General features: G+C 41.9%; 1 protein-coding gene across 3 annotated transcripts in view; it reads left to right on the forward strand.

Moving 5' to 3' along the window:
* The window catches only part of Slc4a4 (solute carrier family 4 member 4), a 337,951-nt gene that overhangs the window by 195,282 nt on the left and 114,967 nt on the right, over positions 1 to 27,702 (forward strand). For all 3 annotated transcript variants that reach the window (XM_052735335.1, XM_052735337.1, XM_052735336.1), the window contains exon 8: positions 27,316 to 27,473. In XM_052735335.1, coding sequence (XP_052591295.1) covers positions 27,316 to 27,473 — 158 coding nt within the window. The remainder of the gene's footprint in view (positions 1 to 27,315; positions 27,474 to 27,702) is intronic.

Below are 27,702 nucleotides of genomic sequence, written 5' to 3' on the forward strand. Positions count from 1 at the left end.
ACCGCCCGGCCTACCTGTTGTTCTTTATCCAGGGGTGGGATCCTATGAGATTCCCGCCCTTCTGCATTGGCATGTCTATTGATACTGCCTTTGCTTCTGGCCTTGTTTATGCAGCCCTTTCTAAGAGAGACTGTTTCACAGCAGACATCCTGGTGTCCTGACTCTGAGAAACTTTCCACCCCCTCTTCTGCATTATTTCCTGAGCCATAGATGCGGGAGCTGTGATATAGATGTTTCCACTGCGCTGGGCCCTCCAAGGTTTTATGAACTCTGTATTGTTTCCAGTTGTGTTTTCCTGTGATGGTCTCTGTTTGCTCTAAAGAGAGGTTTCTTTGAAGCAGGGTGGCACCTTTACTTAGCTCTGGATATAAGGTTACAATCTAGAATATAGTAAGGAACCGGCCTGGTCTAGAAAAGTGGCAGTATTCTTTTCTAAGGTGCATGACCTCACTAGCCCTAGAAATTGGCTAGGTTTCTATTACCGGGTATGATTGCCTTCATCTTTGAGGGTGTCGAGAGGTGAATACAGATGATACAACATGAGAAATGGAAAAATAGGGAGGGGCTCCAGCTGGGGAGGAGGGAAAGAGGTCAGTACAGAAGAAGGAGGGATGATACACTAAGGTTGTTTGATAATGTCTCAAGGAATGATATTATTTTATATTTCCCAAAAATGATGCAGAATACACATGCATGTGTGCATCTCTGTGCATTTCTGTGTGTGTGTGTGTGTGTGTGTGTGTGTGTGTGTGTGTGTGTGTGTGTCTTAAAGGAAGTTATGCCACTTGGGCTGACAGTGCTCCCACAAGAACCATAGACTAACAAAATCCCCAGTACGAGGCACCAGAAACCTCCGTTTGAATGGTTGATCAGGGTAGTCCAAGTAACTCCCAAAATAATATAGTCTATTGATGTAGCGCTCGGTTGCCTCTCAGAGGTGGAAGGTAAGTTCCTTGTATTAGTCAGGGTTGTCTAGAGGAACAGAACTCATAGAATGAATGTGTGTGTAGGTATGTGTGTATGCATGCATGCAGGTGGACTTTGAGTGGTTTACAGGCTGTGGCCCAGCTAGTTCAACCATGGCTGTCTCCTGATGGAAAGCCAAGAATCCAGCAGCTGTTGAGTCGGTGAGCCTTGATATATCTCAGCAGGTCTTCAGCCTGAGTTGTCAGCCTGAAGAAGTAGGCGCTAATGCCAGTGAGGGAATCAATACTCCTAACCAGCTACAGAGTTTCCAGCATGGCAAGATAGCCGCACAGGGGCAATATGTGGCACTCACATGTTGGTGGTGTTGGTTGTCTAATCAGCTGTGTGTTTTCTGAAAGACCAAGGCAATCATACCTGGTAATAGTTCTGATAATAGTTCTGAAGGGGCTGTCGATGGTCATGTGACGCTTATCCTTCAGCTCCTTTTGAATAGCATCAGCTTGCACCGAGACAATTAACAACGCTGACGTGTCATCAGACTTACTGTAGCCCTCCTCTCCCAACTCTGTTCTCTCCCAGGTTTTGAAAGCTTTAACCACTGGTGGCTGTTAGAGGTTGAATACTGACCTGACGTTAATACTGGTTTCACGTATTAACTTAGAAAACGTGGAAGTGACCATGAAGGGGGAGTGTGTTTGAATTTCTAAGTCAGGCTGCACGTGTACTCTTGTGATCTGAGTGTCTTCACTAGAAATCATTACCCATGCTCTTGATGGTAGATTCCAGGGGTGGGTGAGTGAGGCTGATTTATCTTTTGAGTCCGAGTTTGGGACTAGAGATAGAGAGCAAGCACTAATGCTCAGTAAACAAACAAGTAAGATAATTCCCCACTACAAGGAGAACCTGTTTGGATAATGGAACAAGGGCGTGTCGGGAGATAGGGAGGCATAGTGGGTAGGGGCTGTCAGCAGAGGAGATCAGGGGAAACCTTTTTTTCTAGGCTGAGGGAAAAGCAAGTGTAGAGGCCCCGAGGCAGGAATGACTATGTTTTATTTAAAAAACAGGAAAAAAGAAGTCCAGAGTGAGTGGCTGAAGCACAGCTAGCTAGCAGGTGTGCAGTGGTAAAAGAGGTTGGGAACGCGGTTGGGGGGACCTTTTTATTTTATTATAAGTACAGCTCAGCACTATTTTTGGCTCTTTACCCGGGGAGTTGCATGTTCTGATATACATTTTAAAGTGATCACTGTGGATACCGTGATAGAATGGAGGAACTTGCCAATGTTCCGGATCACCTGGTGGTGTTACTATATAAAGCATTGCATGAGCGCCTCTGTGTTTTAAATTGAGAACACATAACCTAACAATGCCAGTTCCTTATGTATTAGCCATAAACGTGAAGGCCTTATTAGTACCAACAGAGGAAGTTCTTCTTAAGAACTGTGAGAAATAAAGAGACTCCCTAGTTTAAAATATTTCCTAGGAACTGTTAAAGAATTATTCCACACTAATGAAAACATTTAAATATTCTAATACATTGTAAGTGGGCAATAGGCATACTATGGGAGAATATAATATTGGAGCTTTTGAGTGATTATATTTACACTGGCAGTCCTCTCTATGTCCCTGTGACTGAAATCAGTCATGCCAGCTGAGTAATGACACATGACTAATGCTACTAATGCTATCTACACTGGAGGTTTCCCTGAGGAGTGGACAAGCAGCAGAGTTATTATGCTTGGAAAGGAACATTGGAGTGTGCAGGAAAGTAAAATCATCTTCGAGTGGTTCTGTGGTACAGTCTTTCATTTCTCTGTCTCTGTCTCTGTCTCTGTCTCTGTCTCTCTCTCTGTGTGTGTGTGTGTGTGTGTGTGTGTGTGTGTGTGTGTGTGTGTGTGCGCGTGCACGAGTGTGCATGCTGGAAGCCAGTGGTTGACACTGGATATCTTTCATAGTTGCTTTCTATCTTACCTTTGAGGCATGATCTCATTGAGTCTGGAGTTCACTGACTTGGCTAGGCTCTGTGGTTGCTGAGCCGTAGGGGTCCTGTCTCTGCTCCCCTAGTGCCAGGGTTGCTGACACATTGCCACACACAGTTTTTACTTGGATGCTGGGGATCTAAATTCAGATTCTCATAGTTGTGTGGATAAGCTCTTGACTGAGTAAGTCATATCCTCAACACTCTGTGTCCCAGTCTTTTCTGAATTTGAGCTCTGAATGCCGGGAGCACCACATCCCTGCATTATACATTTAACATAAGGGTTTGTCGTTATGACATATCTTAAATAATAAACTGGCAAGTGGTATACTAGATATTTCTATTTTCTTTTGTTCTTTTCAGTTTGCATCATTCTACCTTTCAGCTATTCCATGTATGTGCTTAGACTATGTTGCAGAGAGTAGTGGGATTTCAGTACCTGTAATCTTTTAGGTATATTCTCATGTCAAAAGTCATCTGTGTCTAACTTCAATAAGCAAGACTTAGAAGTGGAAAATTGTTATAGAGCCAACAGCAATATCTTACGGGCATGGTTAAACAATGTACCTAAGGCCATGGTTATAAAGCTTTATAGTAGTTATTATATACCTATACATACATATCCACATATATGCAATCACTATTTACTTGCTGTAGTAACATTATTGTCTATGATATTTTTTAAAGTCTCAGAGTTCCTCAATTAAAGGTATACAAAATTGCTATAAAATTGTAAGCAGGGCAAATGTGAACAATTTTAGCTCTTCAGAGTAACCCCTGTTAGCAGCTGGACTTAAAGTCCTGGGTTTTCTGGATGCATGAATACTTCCACAGTGGCACAAATCAAATAGGAATTGTATGGAACCTACTGTATTCTTTTTGAAGGTTGTATTGTATACCTGAATCTAATTTATTCAAACAATTCATTAATTAACACCAAGTGGCTTTTCCTTACAATTTTAAGTGTGCCCATAAGAAATAGCCTTATTGTAATGCCCTGCTTCCTTCCCTTCATGGGTATTTATGAAGATGTTCTTCTAAGTGCAGTTACTAGGTCACCATTTATTGACTATCCAATTCACTTCCCAAAGGGATTACTATTTGTATTCTAGATTCTTAAAACACATTAATAAGCCTCCTCCACTGCTAATGCACTGTTGGCCAGTTAGAGCCGAGTTTGTCTGTTACATAAAAGCTGAAGGACCAGGTGACACAGAGACTCTCGGTGCTCTTGACTTTGCTTCTTAGTTCACTTGGGGGCTTTCCTCAGAAGTTAAAATGTAGACAGTAAGACTGAGTTCACGTTCCTAGCTTGATTGGATGCCCACTTGGGCTCATTGCCTGTATCCCAAGGCACAGGTGAAAAATGCAGTGGCCACGCTGGAGCCTTGGCTGTTTGTGTTTTCTGAAGCAGCGGAAGGCTGGAGGTCTTGCTGTTCTTAGCAGCGGAAGGCTGGAGGTCTTGCTGTTCTTAGCAGCGAGACAGCTGTAGAAGCCCTCTGGGAGTTTCCTTGGCAGTCTAGAAATGACTTCTGAGGAGTCCTGCTTGGTGGTCTGGAACAAAAGAGACAAGCCTCCTCTCTGAGGCATTAGTCAACACATTTGCAGTTATGCTATGCCTCTCCTTTCTTTTTTCCCCCCATTCTTGGGAGAATTTTAAATGAACTGATGTCCTGACTTAGCTCGGCATGCAGCTTTATTAGGTGCCTTAAAAGAGTGCTGCATATGAGCATGTGATAGATGATAGAACACCCTTACATGGTGGCACCATTGCAGATTCTGCCGCTCCCCTCACAGGAAGTCTCTGCAGAGCAGTAGGGAGAGGTCATGGCACCCAAGGGAGTTGTTGTGCTCCTCTTCAGAAGTTGAGAGCTTCTTTCTTACTGTTCCCATGTCCATCGCCTGTTGATCCAGAGGCCAGAAGATTCGGTGGCCACCTCTCAAGATCTTATGGTCCCTCGCTGATTTCTCCACGTGTTACCATCAGTGCTGTGGTTTTATTGATAGAACTGAACGGAAATGAAAACAATGCTTCTTTTTCTTCTGCCATGGTATTAAAAGACCAGCAGTCAGTTCTCTGCTGATCTGAGAGCCAGTGGAGCATACCATGTAGACATTCCTGCCTACTTGGTGTTCTGTGCCTATATATTAAGAGAATGAAAAGTTACTGAGTGATTGCATAGGTAGCCATCACAAATGTTGAGTTTCAAAGCTGGCTGCCCTGTTGGTCATTCACTGGTTTAATGGGATGGTGCTGAGAAAAGTGTCCCATTCATAGAATAGCTGATTGAGCTTGTTCCTGTGTGTGGAATCATTTGCAGTCAACATAGATAGGACATCTCCTTACCTTGATCCTTTAGAATGGTTAATATCAACCTTAATTTACATACTCTGGCAAATTTGAGTTCACAGATTGATTTTCCTAAGGTTAAATTCATTTAAGTAACAGAGCTGCATTCTTGTCTGCACGCCTATGCTTTTAATCTGTAATGAACTCTGCCTGTAAGGATTAGGGTTACTTTTAGGTCTAAAACCATAGTGAAACGGACAGGTGTCCAATTGATCACTTCTGGACTTTGAGGCACACGTCATGCTGAAAGAGCTAATTACCTGAATTAGTATTTTAAAAAGCCCTGGAATTCTTAAGGGTCTGATGGTGACTAGTTGGACCATTCTGCTGCCATGGTGATTAAAAGATGTCATATCGTGTGTCTGTATCCTAGATTGGATTGATGGAGTCCATGAGAAAAAGCTCATATATATTTATTTTGGTGTGTGCATCTACGTTTGTGTGTGTGTGTGTGTGTGTGTGTGTGTGTGTGTGTGTGTGTGTGTGTGCACGCATGCAGGTGTGCTCACTAGTTTGTGCACATGTGGAAGCAGAAAGTTGACAGTGAGTATCTCCCTTTATTGCTTTCCACCTTGTTTTTTCAGACAGGGTATCTGATTGAACTTGGAGTTTGCCATTTTGGCTAGATTGGCTGGCCAGCAAGCCTGTAGTGTCAACCTACCTCCATCCCTTGAGCACTGGGGTTAAAGACATTGAACACCTGTCTTTAACCTGAGTGCTTCAGATCCAGTCTTAAGTCCTCATACTTACACCACAAGCACCTTTCCCTCTGAGAAATCTCCCCAACTCCACAGTACTAGATGATTTTAAAATGGTGTGGCGTGTGCTCTCAGGTAGGGTGATCCTAACAATATAGTACATAGAGTTCAGGGAAAGAAAGGTACCTGAGCAGGCCAGAGCAGCCAATCAAAGACAAGCGAGTGCTTTGGAAGCTCGTGGCAATTTAGAGAACAGAAATAATAGAAGACAGGCATGCCAGCCAGATGAGACATTGGTCCTTAGGTAAAGAGTCAGGTACAAAGTGGGAAAAATAGCGGGGCTGCAGCTGTCTGTCATTTAACAATACAAGTGAATGACTTCCTTCTCCAACAAATTAAAAAGACTAGTCTTTGAAATAGTGGTCTCAAATTCTCCAGTTCTGAGGAAATACATTATTCTGTTGTTACATCTGCGTCGTGTCCCTTGTCAAATTAATGAAAGTAGATTAGATTGACAAGTTGGCATGTCCATGGGCCACAGTGGATAATTCAGTTAGAGCCCATCTGATTTATTAATCTTCACTTGCTTTGCTGACATGCCTCATGGTTCTTTGACTTTCTGACTGTTCAGGATCCATCCTCACATCTAGGTCATCAAGTCTGATAGGCATACATCCTTATTTATTTTTGATAGTGGAAAAAAAGCACTTGTGGTTCACCTTTGACTTTAGACTTATCACAGGAATAGCACTGAAGACAGTAAGCCAATTAAGTCTTACATCTTTTGAATTTCAATTTTCTGGTTCATAGTACAGAATTACAATCCACTTAGCACTGCAGTCTCCATGGGGCAGTTGTTTGCAAGGGAGAGTGCGTGATATATATTAAAGGATGATACAGATCTTCACCATCATGGTCACTTTCATTATTTTAGTGAGCCATTGCCTCTCAGTTTTGGTTGGTTTTGCAGTAAGATTGAGTAGGATACAAGTCAGTTTTGCTTTATGGGTCATTCCTCATCTTTCATATTTTACATTGCTAATTTGGCTCTTAATATTTTGTACTCTTACCTTTTGTACTATACTGGCTTACCCTCCCTGTAATGAAATGTGTCTGATTGTCCCCCATGAATTTTGTTATCATATCTACATATGCTAGACTCAAAAGTATGTTTGTCTTTACCCTTCTAAGGCCTACTTTTACTTTAAAAATTTTTATTTTTATGTGTATAAGTGTTTTGCCTTGCATGTATAGCTGATCCCCTGGGATTGGAATTAACAGATGGTTGTAAGCCACCATGTGGGTGTAGGGTATTAAACCCAGGACTCCTGGAAGAGCAAACAGTGCTCTAACTGCTGAGCCATCTTTCCAGTCTGGGCCCCATTTACTTTGAGATGGAGCAGTAGCATTTACCTTGAGCTCAACCATTAAATATTACAGCTGATGGAATTGCTTCTGATTTGAGTTTCTAACACTATCTAGGACCTACTGTTTGCATTATGAAGTTATCGCATGTTGCTTCTTGTTTTTAGTGTATACACCTTCTGTGCTGTGGGGAGAGTCGGGGCTTCTAGTGAGTTAATTACTGATGGTAATGATTCACTGTGGAGAAAGATATCTCTTGTTAGGATATTTAAGTCTAATAAAATGAACATGAGAATTTCTCACAGAAAATGGTTTTTAAAAGTGTGGTTATTGTCTTACCTTTTCATTCTGGTGAAATTTCTTCTTATATTCATTGGCAGTATGTCTTAATAGGTTAACTAGTTGCTCAAAACATACATTCTTGCCTATCTCATATTTACATATTTTTCTCACTTAGGACAATCATCTAAATGCTAACACTTCAAAAATAGTTTGTTGCAGTATTTGTTAAAATCTATTTACACGGTTTTCTTGTTATGAAAACTAAAAGAACATAGTTAATCAGTTGACTGATGTAATATAAAGAAATCATCATAGAATCTTCATTTTCATTTAAAATAAAGGATAGCATGTCTCAAGAATATACTGGAAAGCCAGCTGTGAACACACAAAGTTTTTCTATTATAGGTGATGTGGAATTGCTATGCTGCTCAGGTAGAGCACGTTTAGATCATAGACCACAGAACATTCTTCTCTTAGATCTAAACTATAACTTTGTGAGTGTGTCATGGAATCGTGTGAAATTAGGGGGGAAGAAAGATTAAGCTTTGAAAGGATTTGCCATCAACTTGGATTTGTTGTTCTACCTGCCAATTCTGTACCTTCTAAGTCTTTCTCTGTCCAGTTTCTTATGGTTAGATTCCCAGGGTAACATCACCATAGTTGCCAGTGTATACAATTGAAAATAAGCAAGGACAAGTCAAATTCAAACCCAGCTGCTTATTGGGATGGCTTGTTTCAGGAAAACTTCATAGCCAGAGGAAAGGACACTTTCATTTTGCTTTTATTCGTGTGACTGATTTCTCAAATGAAACTCAGAGCTGAGGTGTTTTTTTAAAAGTTACTTTCAATATCAGTGAATCTGAGAAACTAAATATTTCAATACATAGCCTCTGTGGAGGCTTCGCTTAAAGAAAGAGCAGGTGCTTGGACAATTTACTGTGCTGTTGAACCATGAGCTCCAAGAAAGCATTCCCAGTCACTGCTTTTTAGAGGAAAGAACTTGTTTAGAAAAATAACAGTGGCTGTTACTATTTACAATAGTTGTAAAGCTCCCTTTCAATGTGAGGAATTCTTGCAGACTGTCCCTTTTCATGAAAAGACCGTGAAAACGTCTGTAATGATGTGGCATGAGAGGCTTTTTCATTGAGAGATGCAAGCACTGTTCTTATCCCATGTGACTCTGACACTCTTTGAGGGACAGCTCACTAATAGAATCCAATAGTAGGCTCTTGTGAAAGACCCAGATTCATGTTCACAGTTTGAATTTCAGTGATACTTATAAAAAATCATGTATGCTCTCCCCTCATCAATGCCTGAGGCAGGTGGGAGAGCTGTCCCTGCCTCCTACCAGCTGTAACACTTGGGAGAACAGGCCCTGCACCTTGGCTAGGCAGCACAGTAGAGCCAAGCCCTGTTGGCAGAGGTGTGGGTGAGCCAGCCCTGAAGTTGTGAGTATGGGAGAGCTGTCCCCATTACTCATCTGTCTTGAGGTGGTATGAGTGGGGGACAGATCCTCCCCCACTCGCTGCCCATCAGTGCCTGTGGCAAGTAGGAGAGCTGGCCCTGAGGCAATAAGAGTGAGAGAGCTGTTCCTGCCCCTCATCAGCTGTAGCACTCTGGAAAGTGTCCCCTACACCTTGCCTGCCTGGGCAACACAGTAGAGCTGGCCCTGAAGGTGTAGATGTGGGAGAACCAACCTTGAGGAAGTGAAAGCAGAACTGGCCCCCGCCCCTTGCTCATAGCTGCAAGGGACGAACTAGCCAGGGCCATGCTGGAGAGCCCACTCTGGTGGCAAAGACAAGAGAGAACTAGTGGGTTGACCAGCCCTGTAACTACCCATGCCCAGAAACAGGGTTATGTGCTGGCCCACAACATCCACCTCATCTGTGATCTGCTGGGAACATGGTTCATGGTGGAGTGGGAGTCAGTCCTGTGGATCCAGGGCTGCAGGATCTTTATGACACAGGGCAGCAACAGGATATCTAGGAAAAGTCCCAGTGAGGGCCCATCATCGATGGTGCAGCAGAGACCAGGGGCCTCGAACCAGACCAATGGTTCTTTTTGATAAATGCCCGCATGTAAAGATATATGAAAAAGGGGTTTACTCATGACTCACTGTGCCACAGTGCTGCTTCAATGATGGGATTTTCCCCTTCCCCTTCTTCCTCCCCCTCTTTTTTTCTTAAATTTTATTTTGTTTTGCTTTGGGGTGGGGAGGGAGATGGGTGGGATCAGGAGGCATGATGTGAAAGACACAAAGAATAAATTTAAAAAATTTAAATAAATTTAAAAAGTATGTATTTTTTTATTTTTTAAACAACGTGTCAAAATAGTACAACATATAGGTTTTATTAAAATAAAAGTTTAAAACTAGAACAAATCAAATAAAAGGTTTATTAGGAAATTCTCTACTCTCCAGTTGTACCAAGGGCTATATGCTGCCTCTGTGTGTGTGTGTGTGTGTGTGCGCGCGCGCGTGCCTCATAGTGTATCTAACCTATGAAGTGGGCTAGCCTGGCTTCATTTCAGCTTTTCCTTCCTGCTCTTGGCTCTGAGCTTGTGATACTTCAGTGTGTACAGATAGGAAATGATTACGTTAATGGGGAGAAGGTCAAGAGTCTCCCCTACTTTCCTTGCTAGTAGAGCTGTGCCAGCAGAGATTGTCTTGATAGGGCAGAGAGTCCGGTTTTTAATCACCTCTGGGATACTGAATCAAAGCCTGGTTTCTACCAGTTACTGAGTGATTTTGTCCAGTCCTTATCCCTTTGAGCTTTACAAAAACGTTAGTTAAAAATAAACTGTCATGTCTTTGTGTCCTTGTGACAGTAAAAGGAGATGGGGGTAAAGTGCAGGTGGGATAAAGCTGAATAGACGTTTTCGGGGGCTCGGGTTGTAGCTCATGGTAGACCACCTGCCTAGCATGCAGGAAGACCTGGGTTCCAGCCCCAGCATCAAAGCAAAACCAAAGCAAACACCAGCTACTGTTTCTCCAACTCCTCCCCTGCTTTCTTGAAAGCGCAGAAGTGGAATGAACTAAGTAGGAAAATGGCGTGCATAAGATGGAGCAAGAATGAGATATTGTATTCTTTGAGTGGTTCAAGAGAAAGTAGCAAAATAGAGCATTAGTGTGGTTTCTGTTTTTATTGGAATAGAGCACAGTCTAGTATGATTCTGCATTAAATTGTTCTATACATCCGGATAGGCAAGATTCGTACTCATGGCATGTTCTCTTTCCCTGCCTTCTCAATACTAGCAGGACACTAGTACTGCCAACCTATGGCAGTACGTTGGGAATTATATTTACATTCATATAAACAGCTATGATATTTAAACTACAACACACAGGAAGCTGACAAAGATGCCTGAGGATAGACTGCACACGCGCAGCAGGCTTGTCTACTCAAGGAGTGTGCAGACACATTGCTCACTGATGACAGTGTGTTATCTTCGCAGGGAAGCCCAGAGTGACATTCGGAGTCCTGCATAGCCCACCTGGAGTCTCTCTCCCATGGTCATGCAAGGTTCTCATTCTTGATGAGTTATTACAGCCACAGGGACGTCTTCCTGCTCTCATACCATGCCGCTCACATTCTTGCCTGGGCATTTGCACGTGCTTTTTCTTTCAGCTACAATGCTATTCCCCAGAGGCAGTTTATACTCACTCTCTATTTCTCTGTAAATGTTATCTCTTTCGGGAAAGGTCTCTGAATCCCCAGCCTAGTACCTGTTATTACAAGATCTCATTACCCAATATGCTTTTCTATAATGACACCTAATATAGAAGTTTTGATTGAATATTTTCATATCAGCCTTCTGTTACTGTAATATATATCAGAGAGAATTGGCTGTAAAGAGAAATGATTTCTTTTGGCTCGCAGGTTTCAGCCCCTGATTCATTGACCCCATCGCTTTTAGATTCAGGATGTGTCAGCATTATCACAGCGACACAAAGCTGTTGACCATTTGTCTGGGAAGTAAAGGATGTGATGTAAAAGAGCTCCCTAAAGAATTCCTCTGAGAATTTGAAGATCTCCTACTACCTTCCACTTTTTTTACTGGCTCTCTGTCCCAGCAGCACCACAGACTGGGAACTAAGCTTTTAACATGTGGGTCTTTGAAGGAGATTTAAGGCCTAAACTTTAACGTTTATGTTTAGCAGTGGGTTTCAAAATTGCAGAAAGCAAGCAAACTATGGTCTTGGACCAGAGTTAGCCAGTAGCCTGTCTTAACCTGCCTGACGGACTAAGAACAGTTACCATTATGATGGTGTTAAACATTTGAATGCGTAGCTGAGTTTTTCTGTCATCTGAAAAGCCTCCGTCACAGAAAATATGTGACAACTTGTAGTCTAAATCATCACTATACATGTCCAATCGAAGAGGTCAAATACATTGATATATCACATTTTCTTTTCTGAGCACTCAACAGTAATGAGACACCCAGAGAGTTCTTCTGCTCAGGGCATGTGACTGTCAGAGGTTTTTAACCTGGTGAACTCTTACATTCACTGTATTAGGAACAAACACAACAAAAATGGCCTGGGTCCCATCCTTGCTTTCAGCGGTTCACATTGTAGACTTAGAAACCAATCAGTTAGTAATGTTGTGTTGGATAACCAGAGAAGGGAGTAGAAATTGTTGGAGACTGTGGGGGCAGAGGGGACGTGTACACTCATTCCTGAGTTGAATGCCTTTTTCTTTCTATAGAATGTTCGAGAAGACACACAAATTGGACCAGGCAGTCTTTGCACTCTTTAAAAAGAGTTTCTGTTTTGATGAAGGGCACATGGCTGAAAAGATGAGAAGCTGGGGTGGGGAGATGACTCAGTGGGCACAGCATTGGCCATGCAAACATGAGGACCTGGGTTTGAATCTCGAGGACCCATGTAAAGATGGGCTTGATAATAGATGTCTGTAATCCCCGTGCTCCTGTGGTGACATGGGAGCCAGGGACTAGGGAATGCCTGGAAGCTTGCAGGCCAGCTAGTCTAGGGTATACAGTGACAAGCAGCCTGTCTCCGACAACGTGGAAGGTGAAGACCAATGCCTAACATTGACCTCTGAGCTCAACTCTCACACACATGAACACACACACACACGCACGCACGCACGCACGCATGCACGCGCGCACGCACACACACAAAATGAGAGGCAGAATTTGGGGTTGGAATATGCCCTGGAACAAAGGAATGGAGGGGACTCACAGACTCAGTGTTCATAGACTCAAGGGACTGTCACCTCTGATGGCTTTAGCTCCAAGTGCAGAAGAATAAGAAGCTCTCAGGGAAACTTCCTGGTTGTCAGGAACATACTCTTCCCTCAGTTCCTCCTTTTCACTTTGTCACTATTCTCTATTGTTCTAATTTGGTACATGTTCTTGGAGACCTTGGTGAAGAGTACATGAAAAAAAACCTGCTGAATAAATAATAGCATGACTACTACAGATTTAATTATAGCCATACAGCTGCCTGTTTGAAGTGCTGTTCTAGGGCCATATGGTCGCTTGTACATCCGAGCCCTGGAAGGACCTGGCTTCAGCGCTTCACAGAGGGTCGTATTGAGTTCTCAGAGAATTGATAGTAGTCATTTGGAAGTCAAGAGAGAGTACACTTTCTCCTGCTACCCCCCATCCCCGCGGATTTTGAACAAGTTCTTGTTTAAACCCGAATCTTTAGGTATTAGAGTATCCATTTACATACATTTTAGGAGTTAGGTGGACTTGTCAGCCCTACAGCTGACTTTTGTTGCCTCATGCCATTTGATGACTGGAATTACTTCTACATTTAACCATTTTGACTTCTTTTAAAAAGCGCTTTAATAGGTTTTCATTTCAGCTGTTTCCTCTCTCAGTGGGAAAAGAATGGAGGTGGGCTCAAGAGAGAATATCTGCTCTTCTAGGAGTGTGACATTGAAGAAGGTATCTTTAGTTTCTCTGGGTTACAGGAGAGCCAGTAATGACTCTTCTATGTCCCTTCCAGAATCTTCTGAGTAGGAGTTAGCTGGGAAAGATGCTCTTGCCATGGACACATCTAGAGGACAGAGGCAGGTTTTCCTGGCCACAGTGTTCTGTTGCTCCCATCCCCTAGTGCTTAAAAAACACTTATTTCTCATTCCTTGAGGTACAAAACTCTTACATTTGAAGTCTATACAGCTCTCATCCTCAGAGAGGAACAGTTTTTGTTTTCATTGACCATATTTTCAATTGGAAGACTATATAATGCTTTGATATTTAAGCTTTTTATATGTCATGGATCAATTTGAATTCATGAAAAAACTATGAGTCCCTTTAGTTAAAAATGTGCAATGAGATGAACGCTAAGTAATTGCATGTAACTTAAGGTACCCATGAACTCCCTACAACCTTGACAGGGACCCCAAATTATAAACTGCTGCTACTTCCTATTCTGAGTAAGGGGACTCCAAGTGAAGAGAAGTCAAATAGTAGCTGTGAGGTCTGAAGCATCAGCTCTCAGGTTTATATGGGGCCCAGGGCTGAGCTTTGTTATATTAGTGGGCCACACTGGGGGTCGGCCAAGGTTAGGTGATGTTTGGGACAGTGGTTTTCAGTTTCTTCACAAGAAAAGCATTCTGCATGGGTGTTTGTTTTCCTGAGCCGTTAATTTTCAGCTCTTGGTTGCCTATGTTACCTCTGATGATTCCCCCTCCCACCTCTTAGGCCTGGAACTTCTTGTTTCTGACAGAGTAGTCTGAGCGTTTGATTAGTTACCCTGGCTGGGGTGTGTGCAGAAAATATATGTAAAACATTTCTCCTGAAACTGTAATTTCCTCTTGAAGTCACTAACCCCACAATGCTAATTGTGTTTGTTTGTTTTGACTTCATCTGGTTGTTCCCTGTGCAACCTTCTTTCCTTCATGGCAGCTAGAGGTTGCCGGGCAATGAGAGGAACCCTATGTTTAAAATCTTTCTTTTGGGGTGGAAGCGGGAAGACTGTTAACAAATGCTGCCTTTTAGATATTAATAGGTAGATCCAGAATTAGAAATAAAGGATTTTTTCCCCCTTTGCTTTGCTGAGCACAGTTGTTCAAGGACAAGTGTGCCGTTCTGAGGGGAATTCAGATAAATACAACGGTGCAGTCATCATGAGGAATTATATTTATTTCATACAGTAGTTGCATTGAACCATCCACGCTCAACTCAGCCTTTGGTCTATCGGATGTGGTAGCCTCATCATGGGTGAATCTCTCTGCAATATTCTTGAAGTCAAAGCTCATGAGTCTATACATCTGGCATGATTAACTCCCCTGGGGAGTTTCCAAACTGTAGTTACACATCTTTAAGCCTGAGCTCCAAACTGAGGGAAGAGTTTTCCCTTCAAAATCTGGAAGGTTATATTTGCATTTAAAGTGGAGGTGTGTGAGCAGTAGTTTATTCCTTTGGGAAAGAAAAGCTTTATTTTGTCCATCACCTCTTTCTGGGTTTTTGAGGGTTATATTAAGACTATGTTACAGTTACAAAGTCACCATTTATTGAATATCTATTTTGCTAGCTCTGGTACAATCCTGGAAGCTTCTCCACTGTAGCATAATATGTGACTCACAGGGTTGTCTGCAGATGGAGTCGCTAACTCTGGTTTTATTAGCGACTGCTCTGTAGGTTAAATAAGGGCGCAGGTATGTTGAGTGCCGGTCAGATCTTCACTGAAGTATCGGTGAATCACCAACGTTGCTGCGGTGTTTGCCTTCACCATTGAGGAGTAATAGGCTTTTGAAGAGCCCCAGTTCCTATGCTGTGCTCCATCCAAGGCTCTTTCTGCTTTTTTTTTTTTTTTTTTTTTTTTTTAATCTTCTCTACCTCGGTACTCCACCTGGTCTTCCTTGTGTTTTCTCCGTAATGTTTTCACTCTCCAGGCACCGCCGAGGAGACCTTGATTCAGAGTTGCTACGTTTCTTCACTCAATATGTTGATTGAGTATGAGCCTTCAATTATTACCTCCTTTACTCCTCTTAACAGCTCTATGAGCTAGTCTTTTGTGATCCCCATTTTCCAGATGAGGAAACTAAGCTTAAAGAAATGAAGCAGTTTGTCCAGGGTCTCATGCCTTGTGTGGGGGAGGGCCCAGATTTGCCGACAGCTGTGTCTGATTACAAAGATGGTGGACAGCTGGCCTTTGACCTGGCGCTTGGTGTAGCCTTTTCTCTTTTCTTGATCCCACTCAAGTTATTGTAATCCCCACACCTCACTTTCTTCATGGGCAAATGGAGCCAGAAATGGTAGCTGGTTTACAAAAATGTGAGAACGACGCATGAAGCACTCCTGGCGCAGTCCATAGCCAGTGGTCACTGATAAGAAAGAATATTAGTAATCATTGTCAGTTATTACCATCACTAATACAAAAATAATCATTCAAGTTCTCTGTGTCTTTGGAGAACAAAGGTACATCCCCATCTTATTAATATGATATTTAAATCTTAGGTGAGGAAGGAAATCATTGTGTAGCTAAGCTCCAAAGGCAGGGGAGCTTTCAAAAAGCTTGCAGAAAAAACTCCAGCACAGGTTATCACTGTCAAGTACTTCTACAGGAATTAAAGAAAGACATTGGGTAGTGTTGGTTGGCAATGAATGGTTGCCTGATCTGGAACAGCAAAAACTTTCACTGTATTACTGAAGACCTACCTTTGTGCAATTTGCTAGCACCCCAGAGAACACCTTCTCTGGGGCTCTCCATTTCACACTTGCCTCTGCAAAGGATTCTGGTGCTATAACCTAGGATTAGTCATGTAGGATTAGTTAATTAGCCTGAGAATTTATGTTAAATGTTTCCTGAGCACTTACTGCTGGACTCGGACTGCAAGGCACCAGGGAAACAAAGTTGAATAATACATGATTTTTTTTAAGAGATACTTTACCTTCTTTAGTGTACTTGTGGTCTAATAAGAGTCAGCCAGTGTGTCAGGGATGCCTTGTGCCAAATACAATTACAGCGGACAGACTAGGGAATGTGCAGGGAGATTGAGGAAATCAGGACCAGACTTACCCTTCCCATAGTGCCAAGCTAGAGTGAGGAGGTGTAATTGGAACTGCAGCATTTAAGGAGAAGGCTGGGCAGGCAGGCGGTGGGAATCTCCTACCACACAAGATAATGTATGTTTCAAGTCCATCCTTGAGACATGGAATGGGGAACCTGTATTAACAATTTGTGGGGTTTATGACATTCAATGAAGGGAAGGAACTTTGAAAAAAAATGCCCCAACTCAGCACCTGGAGTTTGCCAGTTCTTCTTTTTCTTTAAGCCCTTTCTGAGTACTAGTCTCTGTATTTTGGCTTTCTCCATCCCAGCTTCTCTCTCTCTCTCTCAGCTGTTTATTTTATGCAGTTAAATACTATTAATATTTTTTTAAATGTGCTCATCATGATTTTTTAAAGGTTATTCGTGCAGATGTTTTAACTCTGGTTTGCTATGTGAAAGGCTCAGAGACTTTTAGGTCAAGAGCTTCTAAAATTGAGGTATTCAAATGTATTTGTGGAACATATAAGCCTTTAATCCCAGCACTCGGGAGGCAGAGGCAGGCGGATCTCTGTGAGTTCGAGGCCAGCCTGGTCTACAAAGTGAGTTCCAGGAAAGGCGCAAAGCTACACAGGGAAACCCTGTCTTGAAAAAACAAAAGACAAAAAACAAAAAAAAAAAAGAAAAGAAAAAAAATTTCACCATGCAGTGACCTGGACAGATGCTCTGTGTTCAAGTCCTGGCCTAGCCACTTAGTTTACTGAGTTTAGTGGAAATCCTTACATCTTTTGGACCTCAGTTTTCCTCATCTTCAAAATGATAGAATACATTTTTTTCATAAGTTAGCTCTAAGAAGTCAATTAAAGTAGCATACATGAACATGCCTTAAAATTACTAAAAGCTAAATGCCTGTTTAACAGTATTATATTTTATATAATACCAGACACAAAATGTGGCTTAGAGATTTCAATTCTTAAATGAGGTCATTGCTTGAAATTTCATCCTGTTTAGGAAATTAGACCCACTTAACGTTATATTTAGCTGGATAGCCATTTGTAAACATCTTGCTTTGAAGGCTCATTTGCATTAATGGTGGTGAGATCTCTAAATTTGGAAAGAAAAAATTATAAAATCAATTTTTCACCTTCAGGCAATTGTTTTTATTTTGAAGTTGTATTTCTTAAAAATGGAAAGACAGAAGTTGAAAAGTGTTTTAAAAAGTAAAAGTAGAACCACACAGCCTTCTGGCGTCTTGACTAAGTGACTTTATGTGCTCTCAAACTTTGTGTATTTTGGAAACCTCAGATCACATCACAGTTGATAAATACCAGTAACATTATAAGCAATGGTAAACAGTTTAGATTTTATGAACTCTCAAGAAAAAGCTCCTTAGACAAATGAGCTAAGATAACACCTGTCAAGTCATAAAATACAATCGATAGGATTTATATACTTGCTTGTTTTCCATTTTATTGATTTTTAATTAGTATTTACTTCCTTTGACCTTCTCTAGAGTTCATATACTATTTTTTTGTTTCATTTATTAGTTGTATGCCAGTATGGGCAGGGGTCACGTCCAAGGCCTTGTGCACACTAGGCATGTGCCCTCTCATTGAGCTAAACCCTCATGTATTGTTTTACTCTTCTTGATGTATACACATAGATTTTTAAATCTTAGCCTTTCTTTTATAAGGCTTGTCATTAAGGCCATGAGTTATAGTGAATGCACAGGTTTGGCTACATTCTACATTTGAATGTGCTATGCATGTAGATTATAAGTAATATTGTATTTAACAATCCAGTGATACATTTTAATCTCTAAGACAATGATTTTGCCTTTACAATACATTGTGCTAAAATCCTACATCTTATAATCAATATTTTAAGATGTAATAAAGTCTTTAGGAAACTTGTGTCTAATAGCTTTGCTGGGTAGCTCTGCTTTAAGGCTGTGGCTAATTTCTGTTTGTTTCTCTTATATACCAGTCAGTTGATCTGGTTCACTAATAAGCCTGGTAATTTCTGACTAAATATCACTGTGAAGAGAATTTGCTATTATGGATGACACTATCTCCTTTCAGGTATTATTTATTTTGCTGTTGGTTGACATGTAGGTTGAAATGGGCCTTGCAAATATTTAGTTTGGAATCATACTGAGTGGAAGCTGTGTCTCTATGTAGTGAACCAAGTATACAACTGCTAGCTCCCGACAGCCAACAGTCATATAGAATCTAATTATGAGAATCCATAGGTTCATAGCCATGACACAGAGTCTACTCATTAGTCAGGTAGATGAACATGTCGAGTCGTCTTCTCAGTAATGTTGCATTGCTGTTAGAGAAAGCAGCTAATAGGCCCATTGTCTGCAGGGCACCATGAAGCTCTCATTAAAAAAAAAAAACATTGTATTTGTCAAGCTTTTATCTGGCTGCTTCTCTGTAGGCATAGAGAAGGTAACGGGCAGAGGCAGAACACAGTAAAATGATTAGACAGTAAAGTGTTTTGTTATAACAATATTTTTGCATAGAGTGAGTAGATGCAGTCTCAGAGAACACAATAGTTCACAAATGGATATTTTCCCTAGGCTTTCCCCCCATGCTTTGGTATTCCTTAAGTGTTAAATTTCTATAACAGGCCATTATAATGTAACATAGTATGTCAGGCTTTCCTTAAGAAAATCCCAGTGAGGTTCAAATGCATGGGGATTATATTTTTTCTTTTGAGATTGAAAGGAGGTACTTCTGACAAGTATGCCATGATAGTATGGCAAGTGGAGAAAATCAGAAGCACATCAGCAGACATGGTAACTATCTGACCCTACACAGAAATCATCTACAGGGAAGGATCTGGAGCCAGGATAATGCACAATGACATTGAACTTGATAGATGACTTCGTATCAATTGGGGAAGAATAGCAGCTAGAAATTCCCAAAAGAAAACAAGACAATAATCGGAAATCAAGAAAGCAAGGACACAGAGAGAAACATGAATAGCAAGTCCAAGAGCAATACCTTTGCTTAGGTAGCCAGGATAGTTTCAGTATGTAGACATGAGGAGGGGTGAGTTGAGAAACCATACTTTACTGGATGTAATTATTATAATGCAATAATTATGGGGGAGAGAAAGAAAGTTTTTAATACCTGCCACTTTCCGAGGGCTGTGGTAGGTTGGGTCTACTCAAAGGTGATTCTGCTAGGTGTGAGTATGCAGCCAAGGAGGTACAAGGGCCTGCTGTTCATCAGTGGTTTTATACTAATGAAGATTAATTAGGGGCTATATTATGATGGGTCCCATCTGTGAAACCTTAACTATTCAAATGACTTTTCCTTCTAGGGGGTAGGGGAACCTAAGATCTAAGTGGGGAATGAAAGATTTGATTGTTTCAGTGAGCTGTGGGGTACTGTTCTTTGTGGATGAACAGCTTTCCCATTTCGGAGCAAAACTGTCATCTCACCACTTTTACACTTTATTCTGCTTTATCCATTCAGAATTTCTAGTTTCTTGACCTACCTGTGCCATGCTCACCAGATTCATAGAAATCACTGTGAAAGGACGGATGCTTGAGAAACTGTAAGAGTAAGCATTCGTAGCAGAGGGCAAGTTGTAGAGGTCTAAGAAATTAGGGCAAGATCTCACTGTGGAGGGGAGAAAACACTAAAAAGCAACTCAAAGTATGCACACATCTGGATGCACTGCTTATATTAAAATCTGGTAAAGAAGCCAAAAAGAAAAAAAAAAAAAAAGAAAGAAAGAAAAAAGAAGTCGCAAAATTGCTGAGCTAGCCAAAGTATATTTTGGTGATTGTAGCTCCAAAGGCAGCTGTTTGGAATCTGTTTCTCTGAAATCAAGGTTGGCTAAAGGGATTTCTCTGCACTGTGTGTGTTCTTGTATTTGACCCTGCATACAGTCCAGCCAGGGCATTCCCTAGGAGAAGCAGCTAATGATCTATAAGGAAGGAATGTGTCAGACTTTATCTTTGGAATTCAATCCAGATGATTTTATTGGAAGACTTTCAGTCTGGTTTATAAGCCTTGTATTTTGTTCTTATTCTCACGGTCTTTTATTGCCTTTTGTGATGCCTTGCTGTTTAATCTGTACAATTTTCTCTTAGTATTTTATGATTGTTCAAAGTTTATTGTATAAGCCCAGAATCAGCTTTCATATTTCAGCCATTATATTTTCCTTTATCAGATACTGTTGCACCCCTTAAAAAGATAACTTCTGAATCATTGTTTGATAAGCCAATATTATGGGGTAGATTTTTCAACTTTGACTCAGAGAGGCACCCTCCTCGAACCTTGTTACTGGGTGTGATTACTGTGTTTTCTGACCTCCCAGTGTACAATGTAACTTTCAGGTTATTTATGTTTCTTCTTTCAGTACAGCTATTTCTGAATTAGCTTCTCCACTGCACTGTGAATTTCAGGAGTGTGGAATCTGTCTGTTCTCCCTAGTGCCTGCAGTTAGACCCCGAGCATTGTAGGCACCTATACAGTTTGACTAAGAGAGTGGGGTTAGATGAAACAGGAAAGCATTTCTATCCAGAGCAACATTTTTTCATCAGATCTCATACCATAGTGTGCCTCATCTTCTGGTGGGAGATGAAGCACTCTGAGGCATACAGGCTTATTAAAGGCTCTAAGCACGGCCCTGGTGCAGAAGCTTATTTAGTTTTATGTAACCTGGTGTTCCTCAGCTCATCTGTCAGATCCACTATTGTAGCTGGGCTCTGCAGTGGATAGGAACGCACTCCAAAGTAATTTAAGCCTGCAGTGGGATGCAGTGGTTTTCTTAACTGGGGTAGAATTCTTAGAGGGGCTGCAGGACTTGGAAGACTGAGACTAGGGCCTCAGCTATCCCTCTCTCCACACATTTTCTCTCCAGGTTTTGTTTAGCTTTTGGTTCTGACCTCACCCTTCCCTGGTATGATGGTCCTGAGACACTCCTTCCAGCCTGGTAGGGAACAACCACTACTGACTGGGAGGATGTGGATTTTTACACATTTAAATACAAGTCTTCTAACAAAAACATTTGTTTTCTCATGTGGATCGTGCATATATCCTTTTTATCAATTGCTCTTGTTAGGGAAGGACTTTACTGACAGTGGCCATATCCAGGCCTTTTGCTTACGTTTGTGGCCAGGTGGGATGTGACTGACTGACTGACTTCTTAAAGACAGAGGAGGGCTGCGTAGATGGCTCAGTGGTTAAGCACTTTCTGTAGAAGCATGAGGACTAGAGTTATGAGCCGAAGAGATAGGTGTGGTAGCCCACCTATTATTCCACCCCAGGAGGCAGAGATAGGGAACTACCAGAGTAAGTTGGCTACTGAGACTAGCCAAATTGGCAAACTCTGGATTTTATTGAAAGACCCAACTGAGGGAGAGAGTTGATTGGATTATGTGGATGAGCAACCAAGGGTGATTCCCAACTTCACCGTCTAGCTCCGTATGCTTACGCATACCCCTATATGCCCATATACACGAAAACAAACCCATACACACATGTACACAGACACATAGAATGGAAAAAGGTTAAAAATATAAACGAAAAGAAGGGGAAGGAGAAGGCTAGAAGTCAGAATTGCCTTTCATTTATTCTGCAGCTATTAACCTTTCTTCTCAGGCATGCTTCAAGGCATAGGGCACCCAACACTGAGCACATTAGATGACCAGTTCACCTATAGGGAGCTTATATTGGTGTGGAGAGGTAGATAATGAAGATTAGAGGTCTGTGTGGTATGTTTGAGAAGTACAAGGAACAACAACCAAGGCAGAGAGAGGAATGGGAAGTGTTTGGGAGGAGAGGGAGTAGATATCTTGACTCATATGAGTAGAGACAGTCTCTCTACTGAGAGAGTGACTTTTAGTAGCTAATGAAGGACTGAGGAAGGGGACCCTGCACAACTTCTTTTTGAGAGAAACAGCAGCTATGACAGAAGGACCTGAGCTGAGCAGGCCTCAGGCATATGGATGAGGATGTGGAGGCTGGAATGGTTGCTCAAGTGAAGACCGGGAGAAAATGGAAGGAGATCAGGGCATGGAGTTTATGGCCTATGAATGTTGCTAGGACTCAGGAGTTTTCATAACTGTCTTGAATTCACCTTACGAAATGGCAGCCAATAGAGAGTTTTGAGTACAGGGATGAAATGATCTGGCTCCTGATATACCCGATCTGGCCACTTTCATTAATAGTTGGGGAAGAAAGGAAGAAAATGGCAATCTAGGCAGGAACCCGGTGCCACAATGAGAATGACCATAGCATGGACCAGGGCGGTGACATTGAAGGTGGTCAAGAAACAGTGGGATTCTAGATACAGTGTGATCACAGATCTAGCAGGATCTGCTGACAGAATGGACTTGAGTACGGAAGAAAGAGAAGGGTTGAAGCTGACAGCAAAGTCTTGGGACTGAGGTATGGAAGAATGGGATTGCTGTTCAGCAGGAGTGAAGAATGCAAGAAGAGCTGGCAGCTTATGGGGTGGGACGGAGGGGACACTATTATAAAGGCTCATTTTGGATGTGTGCAATGAAATGCATGTTAGAAATCCAGATGAAGGTGTTGCAGGTCTGGAGTTTTGTGAAAGGTTCTGGCTGAAGATATGTATTTGTGAGACATCAGTGTGTAGATGAATCTTCAAAGCATGAGACTTGACAAGACCACCCAAAAAGTGTGCTCCGGTAGGGAAGATTCATCTAAGGACTGAGTTATAGGAATACAATAGTCTCAGTTAAAGTGTGAAAGAGCCAGCCAGACACTGTTGGCTATTTAGTGGACTGGATATTCTGCATGTTTTGGGAGCTGCATCGTTTTTTGCAGTTGAGCCCTAAAAGCTCTTATAACTTTCCTGGACAGTTTGATGGTCTATTGATCCAATTTTCATTGCTACAAAATCCATTTCTCCCACTCACAGTATTTATTACAAATGAATTATGAGTAAAGTGGCTATTGAGTTTATTTCCAATGAACTGCTCTTACCTTCTTCGGAACATCTAACATGTGATTTAGAAATGACTACTGAAGTGTCCAAGGAAGTGGCCTGAGATGGTAGAGTAAGCAGTGCTGAGCTCTGAAGGGTGCTTCTCGGTCGGAAGTCTGAGACCCTTAAGTACAGTAACCATAGGGGATGGTAGTTAGCATCCCTGGCTACCTGTAGTCAAGAGTCTAGAGAAGAGAATGGGTGTACAGTCAGATTCTTTTATGCTTTGCATTCTGTGTCCATAAAGAAGGACTAGTCTGGGAAGAGTTTGAGGCCTTATTTTGCCTGTGTGTGGGCCACTCAGCCATACTCCAGTCGGCTTTGTGTGTTTGGGAACCATTCATTAACTTCCTAGGCAATAAGAATTTTTGATTACTTGATGGTTGTAGACCTTTTGTGGGGCTGCTTTTTCATATCTGTATGTTAAAAGGGTACTTTTTTTTTTTTTTTACTGTTTTAGTGTACAAAATAATGGGGTTTCATTATCTTTTCATACATCTATGTCATTGTACTTTGCTCCCATTGAGCCCCCTACCTTCCTCTGTCTTCCCTCCCTCCTTGGTGGTCGGTCTCTTCCCATTCCCAAACAATCTCCCTTTGTGCGTTCATGTCGCTGTCTCACGTACACATGTATGTATCTGTGTCTATGAAATCTATATTGTGCATATGACAGAAGGAAATGCAGTAGTTTGTCTTCTGTTATATTCCCTTAGTCCTTCTCTCCCTCCATTTAGACCACATCCTCTTTATATTTGCTTTGTATTTTTATATACATATGCCCGTGTGTATAAAATTTAAGTCAAGATCACATTTATGAGATATAAGAGAAAACGTGATATTTGTATTCAGAGTCTTATTTATTTCATTTAGCAAGATGTTCTTTAGTTATATACAGCTTTCCTATAAATGACATTATAATATAATTTTTAATATGGTTTATGTGTGCTGAGTGGTAGAAGTTTTGGAAAATTCCATACTGCTTAAAGTAACCATGCTGTTAATATCTAAGAATACGTACTCTGCTTTGATCTGTTAATATATTTATTTTGATTCCCACAATGTCTTTTTTTTTCTTTATTTTATTTTACAATACAATTCAGGTCTACATATCAGCCACGGATTCCCTTGTTCTCCCCCCTCCCGCCCCCCTCCCCTTCCCCCCAGCCCACCCCCCATTCCCACCTCCTCCAGGGCAAAGCCTCCCCCGAGGACTGAGATCAACCTGGTAGACTCAGTCCAGGCAGGTCCAGTCCCCTCCTCCCAGGCTGAGCCAAGCAACCCTGCATAAGCCCCAGGTTTCAAACAGCCAACTCATGCAATGAGCACAGGACCCAGTCCCACTGCATGAGAATAGGAAGAAGCAAAGTGCTAGAGAGGCCCACAGAAGTCCACAAAGATACTCCCACAATAGACTGCTGGTAATGGTCGAGAGACAGCCTGAACTGACCTACTTTGGTGATGGGATGGCCAAACACCCCAATTGTCGTGCTAGAAACCCCATCCAATGACTGAGGGATCTGGATGCAGAGATCCACGGCTAGGCCCCGGGTGGAGCTCCGGGAGTCCAATTGGTGAGAAAGAGGAGGGTTTATATGAGCAAGAATTGTTGAGACCATGGTTGGATAAAGCACAGGGACAAATAGCCAAACGAATGGAAACACATGAACTATGAACCAATGGCTGAGGGGTCACCAACTGGATCAGGCCCTCTGAATGGGTGAGACAGTTGATTGGCTTGATCTGTTTGGGAGGCATCCCACAATGTCTTGATCCCACCTTTTTGGCTTTTTAACCTGAGAGCCGCCTTGTCACGTGGGTGGTGATGGAAGGTGATGGAGGGTAATAGAGTGCTAGAGATCAGTTTTCATCTCATATATTTTCCCCAGTTAAGAAACTCTTAAGGAGAAGTCGAAAGGAAAATGTTGACAGAGCCTTCTTACTAATTGGGGATATTGGGCCATGCCTGCCACTTCCTGTCTTAGCAATAATCTATGGCAGAAACAATTAAGCTCACTGGTACTTTTGACATAAAGGGTAAGACATGTATAGTGTGTAAAAAGTGTTTATTGGAAGTCTGTGCCTTTTGTGTGATTTTGTCAAGTTCTTATCTTTATCCGTCCATTATTGCTGAAATAATTCCCCTGAATTGGATAAACGAATAATGAGTATTCGAGAAACTTTCAAATTGACTGTGTCCAGCAGCCTTCACTGAGAGAAAAAATGGCTTTACACTCTCCTTAATCCTCCAAACACTTCCCTCCCCCTCACCATCAGCTCACTTCTGGTTCACTGCAGAAATATGAGTCCTTAGAAGCCCTCGTCACCACCTAGCAAGTCTCTCAAATCACCCACGTTCAAACCCATCCAGTCTGCTTTTTTGGTAGGTTTGTAAGCTGTGTTCCTGTGTACAGTTGAGTCCTCTATCTGGGATGCGGATACCACCCCTGCTCGGTAGTTCCAGGATGTTTGGTTTGCAGTTATTTTTGTACTTATTCTCTACTGTTCCTATAGCAGCAATCTGCCTCCATTAGCTCATTCTGTTCACTTTCTAAAGGGCTGTGATACCCACACTTTTAAACTTTTTTCCATTTTGCACTCTCTTCCACCGACCTTCCCATTGCTCATCTTTTCTTTGCAGCAATATTTTTTAACATAACGGTCTGTGTTCCCAGTCTCCACTGGTTCCCTGATGGCCACTGTACCTACTCTTATTTCCCAGCATGGCTGTTGGGCCAGGTTCTTTGATCTACTCTTACGTTTCATCTTTTTGGAAACTCCACTTGCTTAGGATGCAGCTGCTAATACCTGGTCATTATTTCAGCCTTTCCTCTCTGGCTGTTGATAAAGTCCTAGTTTTCTTCTTCGTCACTGCTCTTCTCCATGGTCTTCCTCAATGCTTTCTGTCTCTATGAAGGATAGAGTGTCTATGAAGGGTCTGAGTCTTGGTGCTTTTCTCAGTCTATGCTCACACTCGGGGTTGTGTTATTCTGTTCTGTGGCCTTTAATACCAGTAGCTCCCAAGTCATGCTCAAGTTATGTAGGAGACATCTTCATACCTTTCTCAGCTCTTTTCCATGGCCTCCAGTGACCCATGACATGGTCCCCATTGTCCATGCAGCTTTGGTTTCTCTTCTCCTCTTTGCTTCTTAGCTTCCCACACTGGACTTTGCACTACTCCATTAGCCACCCACCTCCTTCCTGTCCCAAGGCTTTCCAGTATCCCTTTGCTTGCCTGGTGTTTCAGTCTAGGTCTTTGCATATGGCTTGTATCCTTTCTCCATTGTCCAGTGTGTTTCTTCAGCAGCCTTCCTTGACATCTCTGAGAAATAGTACTTTCTTATCTGTCCCATTTTCCTTCTCAGTACTTTCCATTACTTTAAATCATATTTTATGTCCCCAAAGGTAATGCGAACCTGATAGGGGCATGGAATGAGTCTTTCTTTCCTGCTAGTCCTCTGGCTTAGATCATTGTCTGTAAATTCTCAATAGTGTATTGAGTGAATGTAAATCGATTAATGGAGATATGTTGTATACTAATATGTATGGGTATGTGTATAATATATATCCCATGTTATTGCATCTTTAGTATTTTTTTGAAGGGACAGATAGGTGTTTACTATGACATAATGGTTAATCATAATACTAAAGTGTCTGGCCAAGTACTGCTCTGTGAAGACTCATTTCAAGAGATTTCCTGTGAGGAATGGATATGCTATATTTTCTTACTCTTCTCTCTCTTGAAATAAATTATATTTTCTTGGCCCTTCCTGTGCAGCTGAAGAATAAATTTATGAAAAAACTGCCACGCGATGCAGAAGCCTCCAACGTGCTTGTTGGGGAAGTTGACTTCTTGGATACTCCATTCATTGCCTTTGTTCGGCTACAGCAGGCTGTCATGCTGGGTGCCCTGACTGAGGTCCCTGTGCCCACAAGGTAAGCTCTCCCACCTGCTAGGGTTCACAGGGTGCTTATGGGAAATGGCTTGCCCTTTTAGGTCAGAGAATCAGTAGAATGAGGATACATTCAATGCATTGGAGAGGTTTCATTTGAAATAGTGCCTAACTGACATTTGTGCTCTCAAATTACATGTTACTTGAATAGTAATAATAATGGCAGCTGTATTCATTGATGGGCCCATGTGCTAGTTTCTTCTTGTGGGTCA

Source organism: Peromyscus californicus, unplaced genomic scaffold, assembly GCF_007827085.1.
Source record: "Peromyscus californicus insignis strain IS unplaced genomic scaffold, ASM782708v3 Scaffold_13__1_contigs__length_99412109, whole genome shotgun sequence".
Classification (NCBI taxonomy): Eukaryota; Metazoa; Chordata; class Mammalia; order Rodentia; family Cricetidae; genus Peromyscus; species Peromyscus californicus.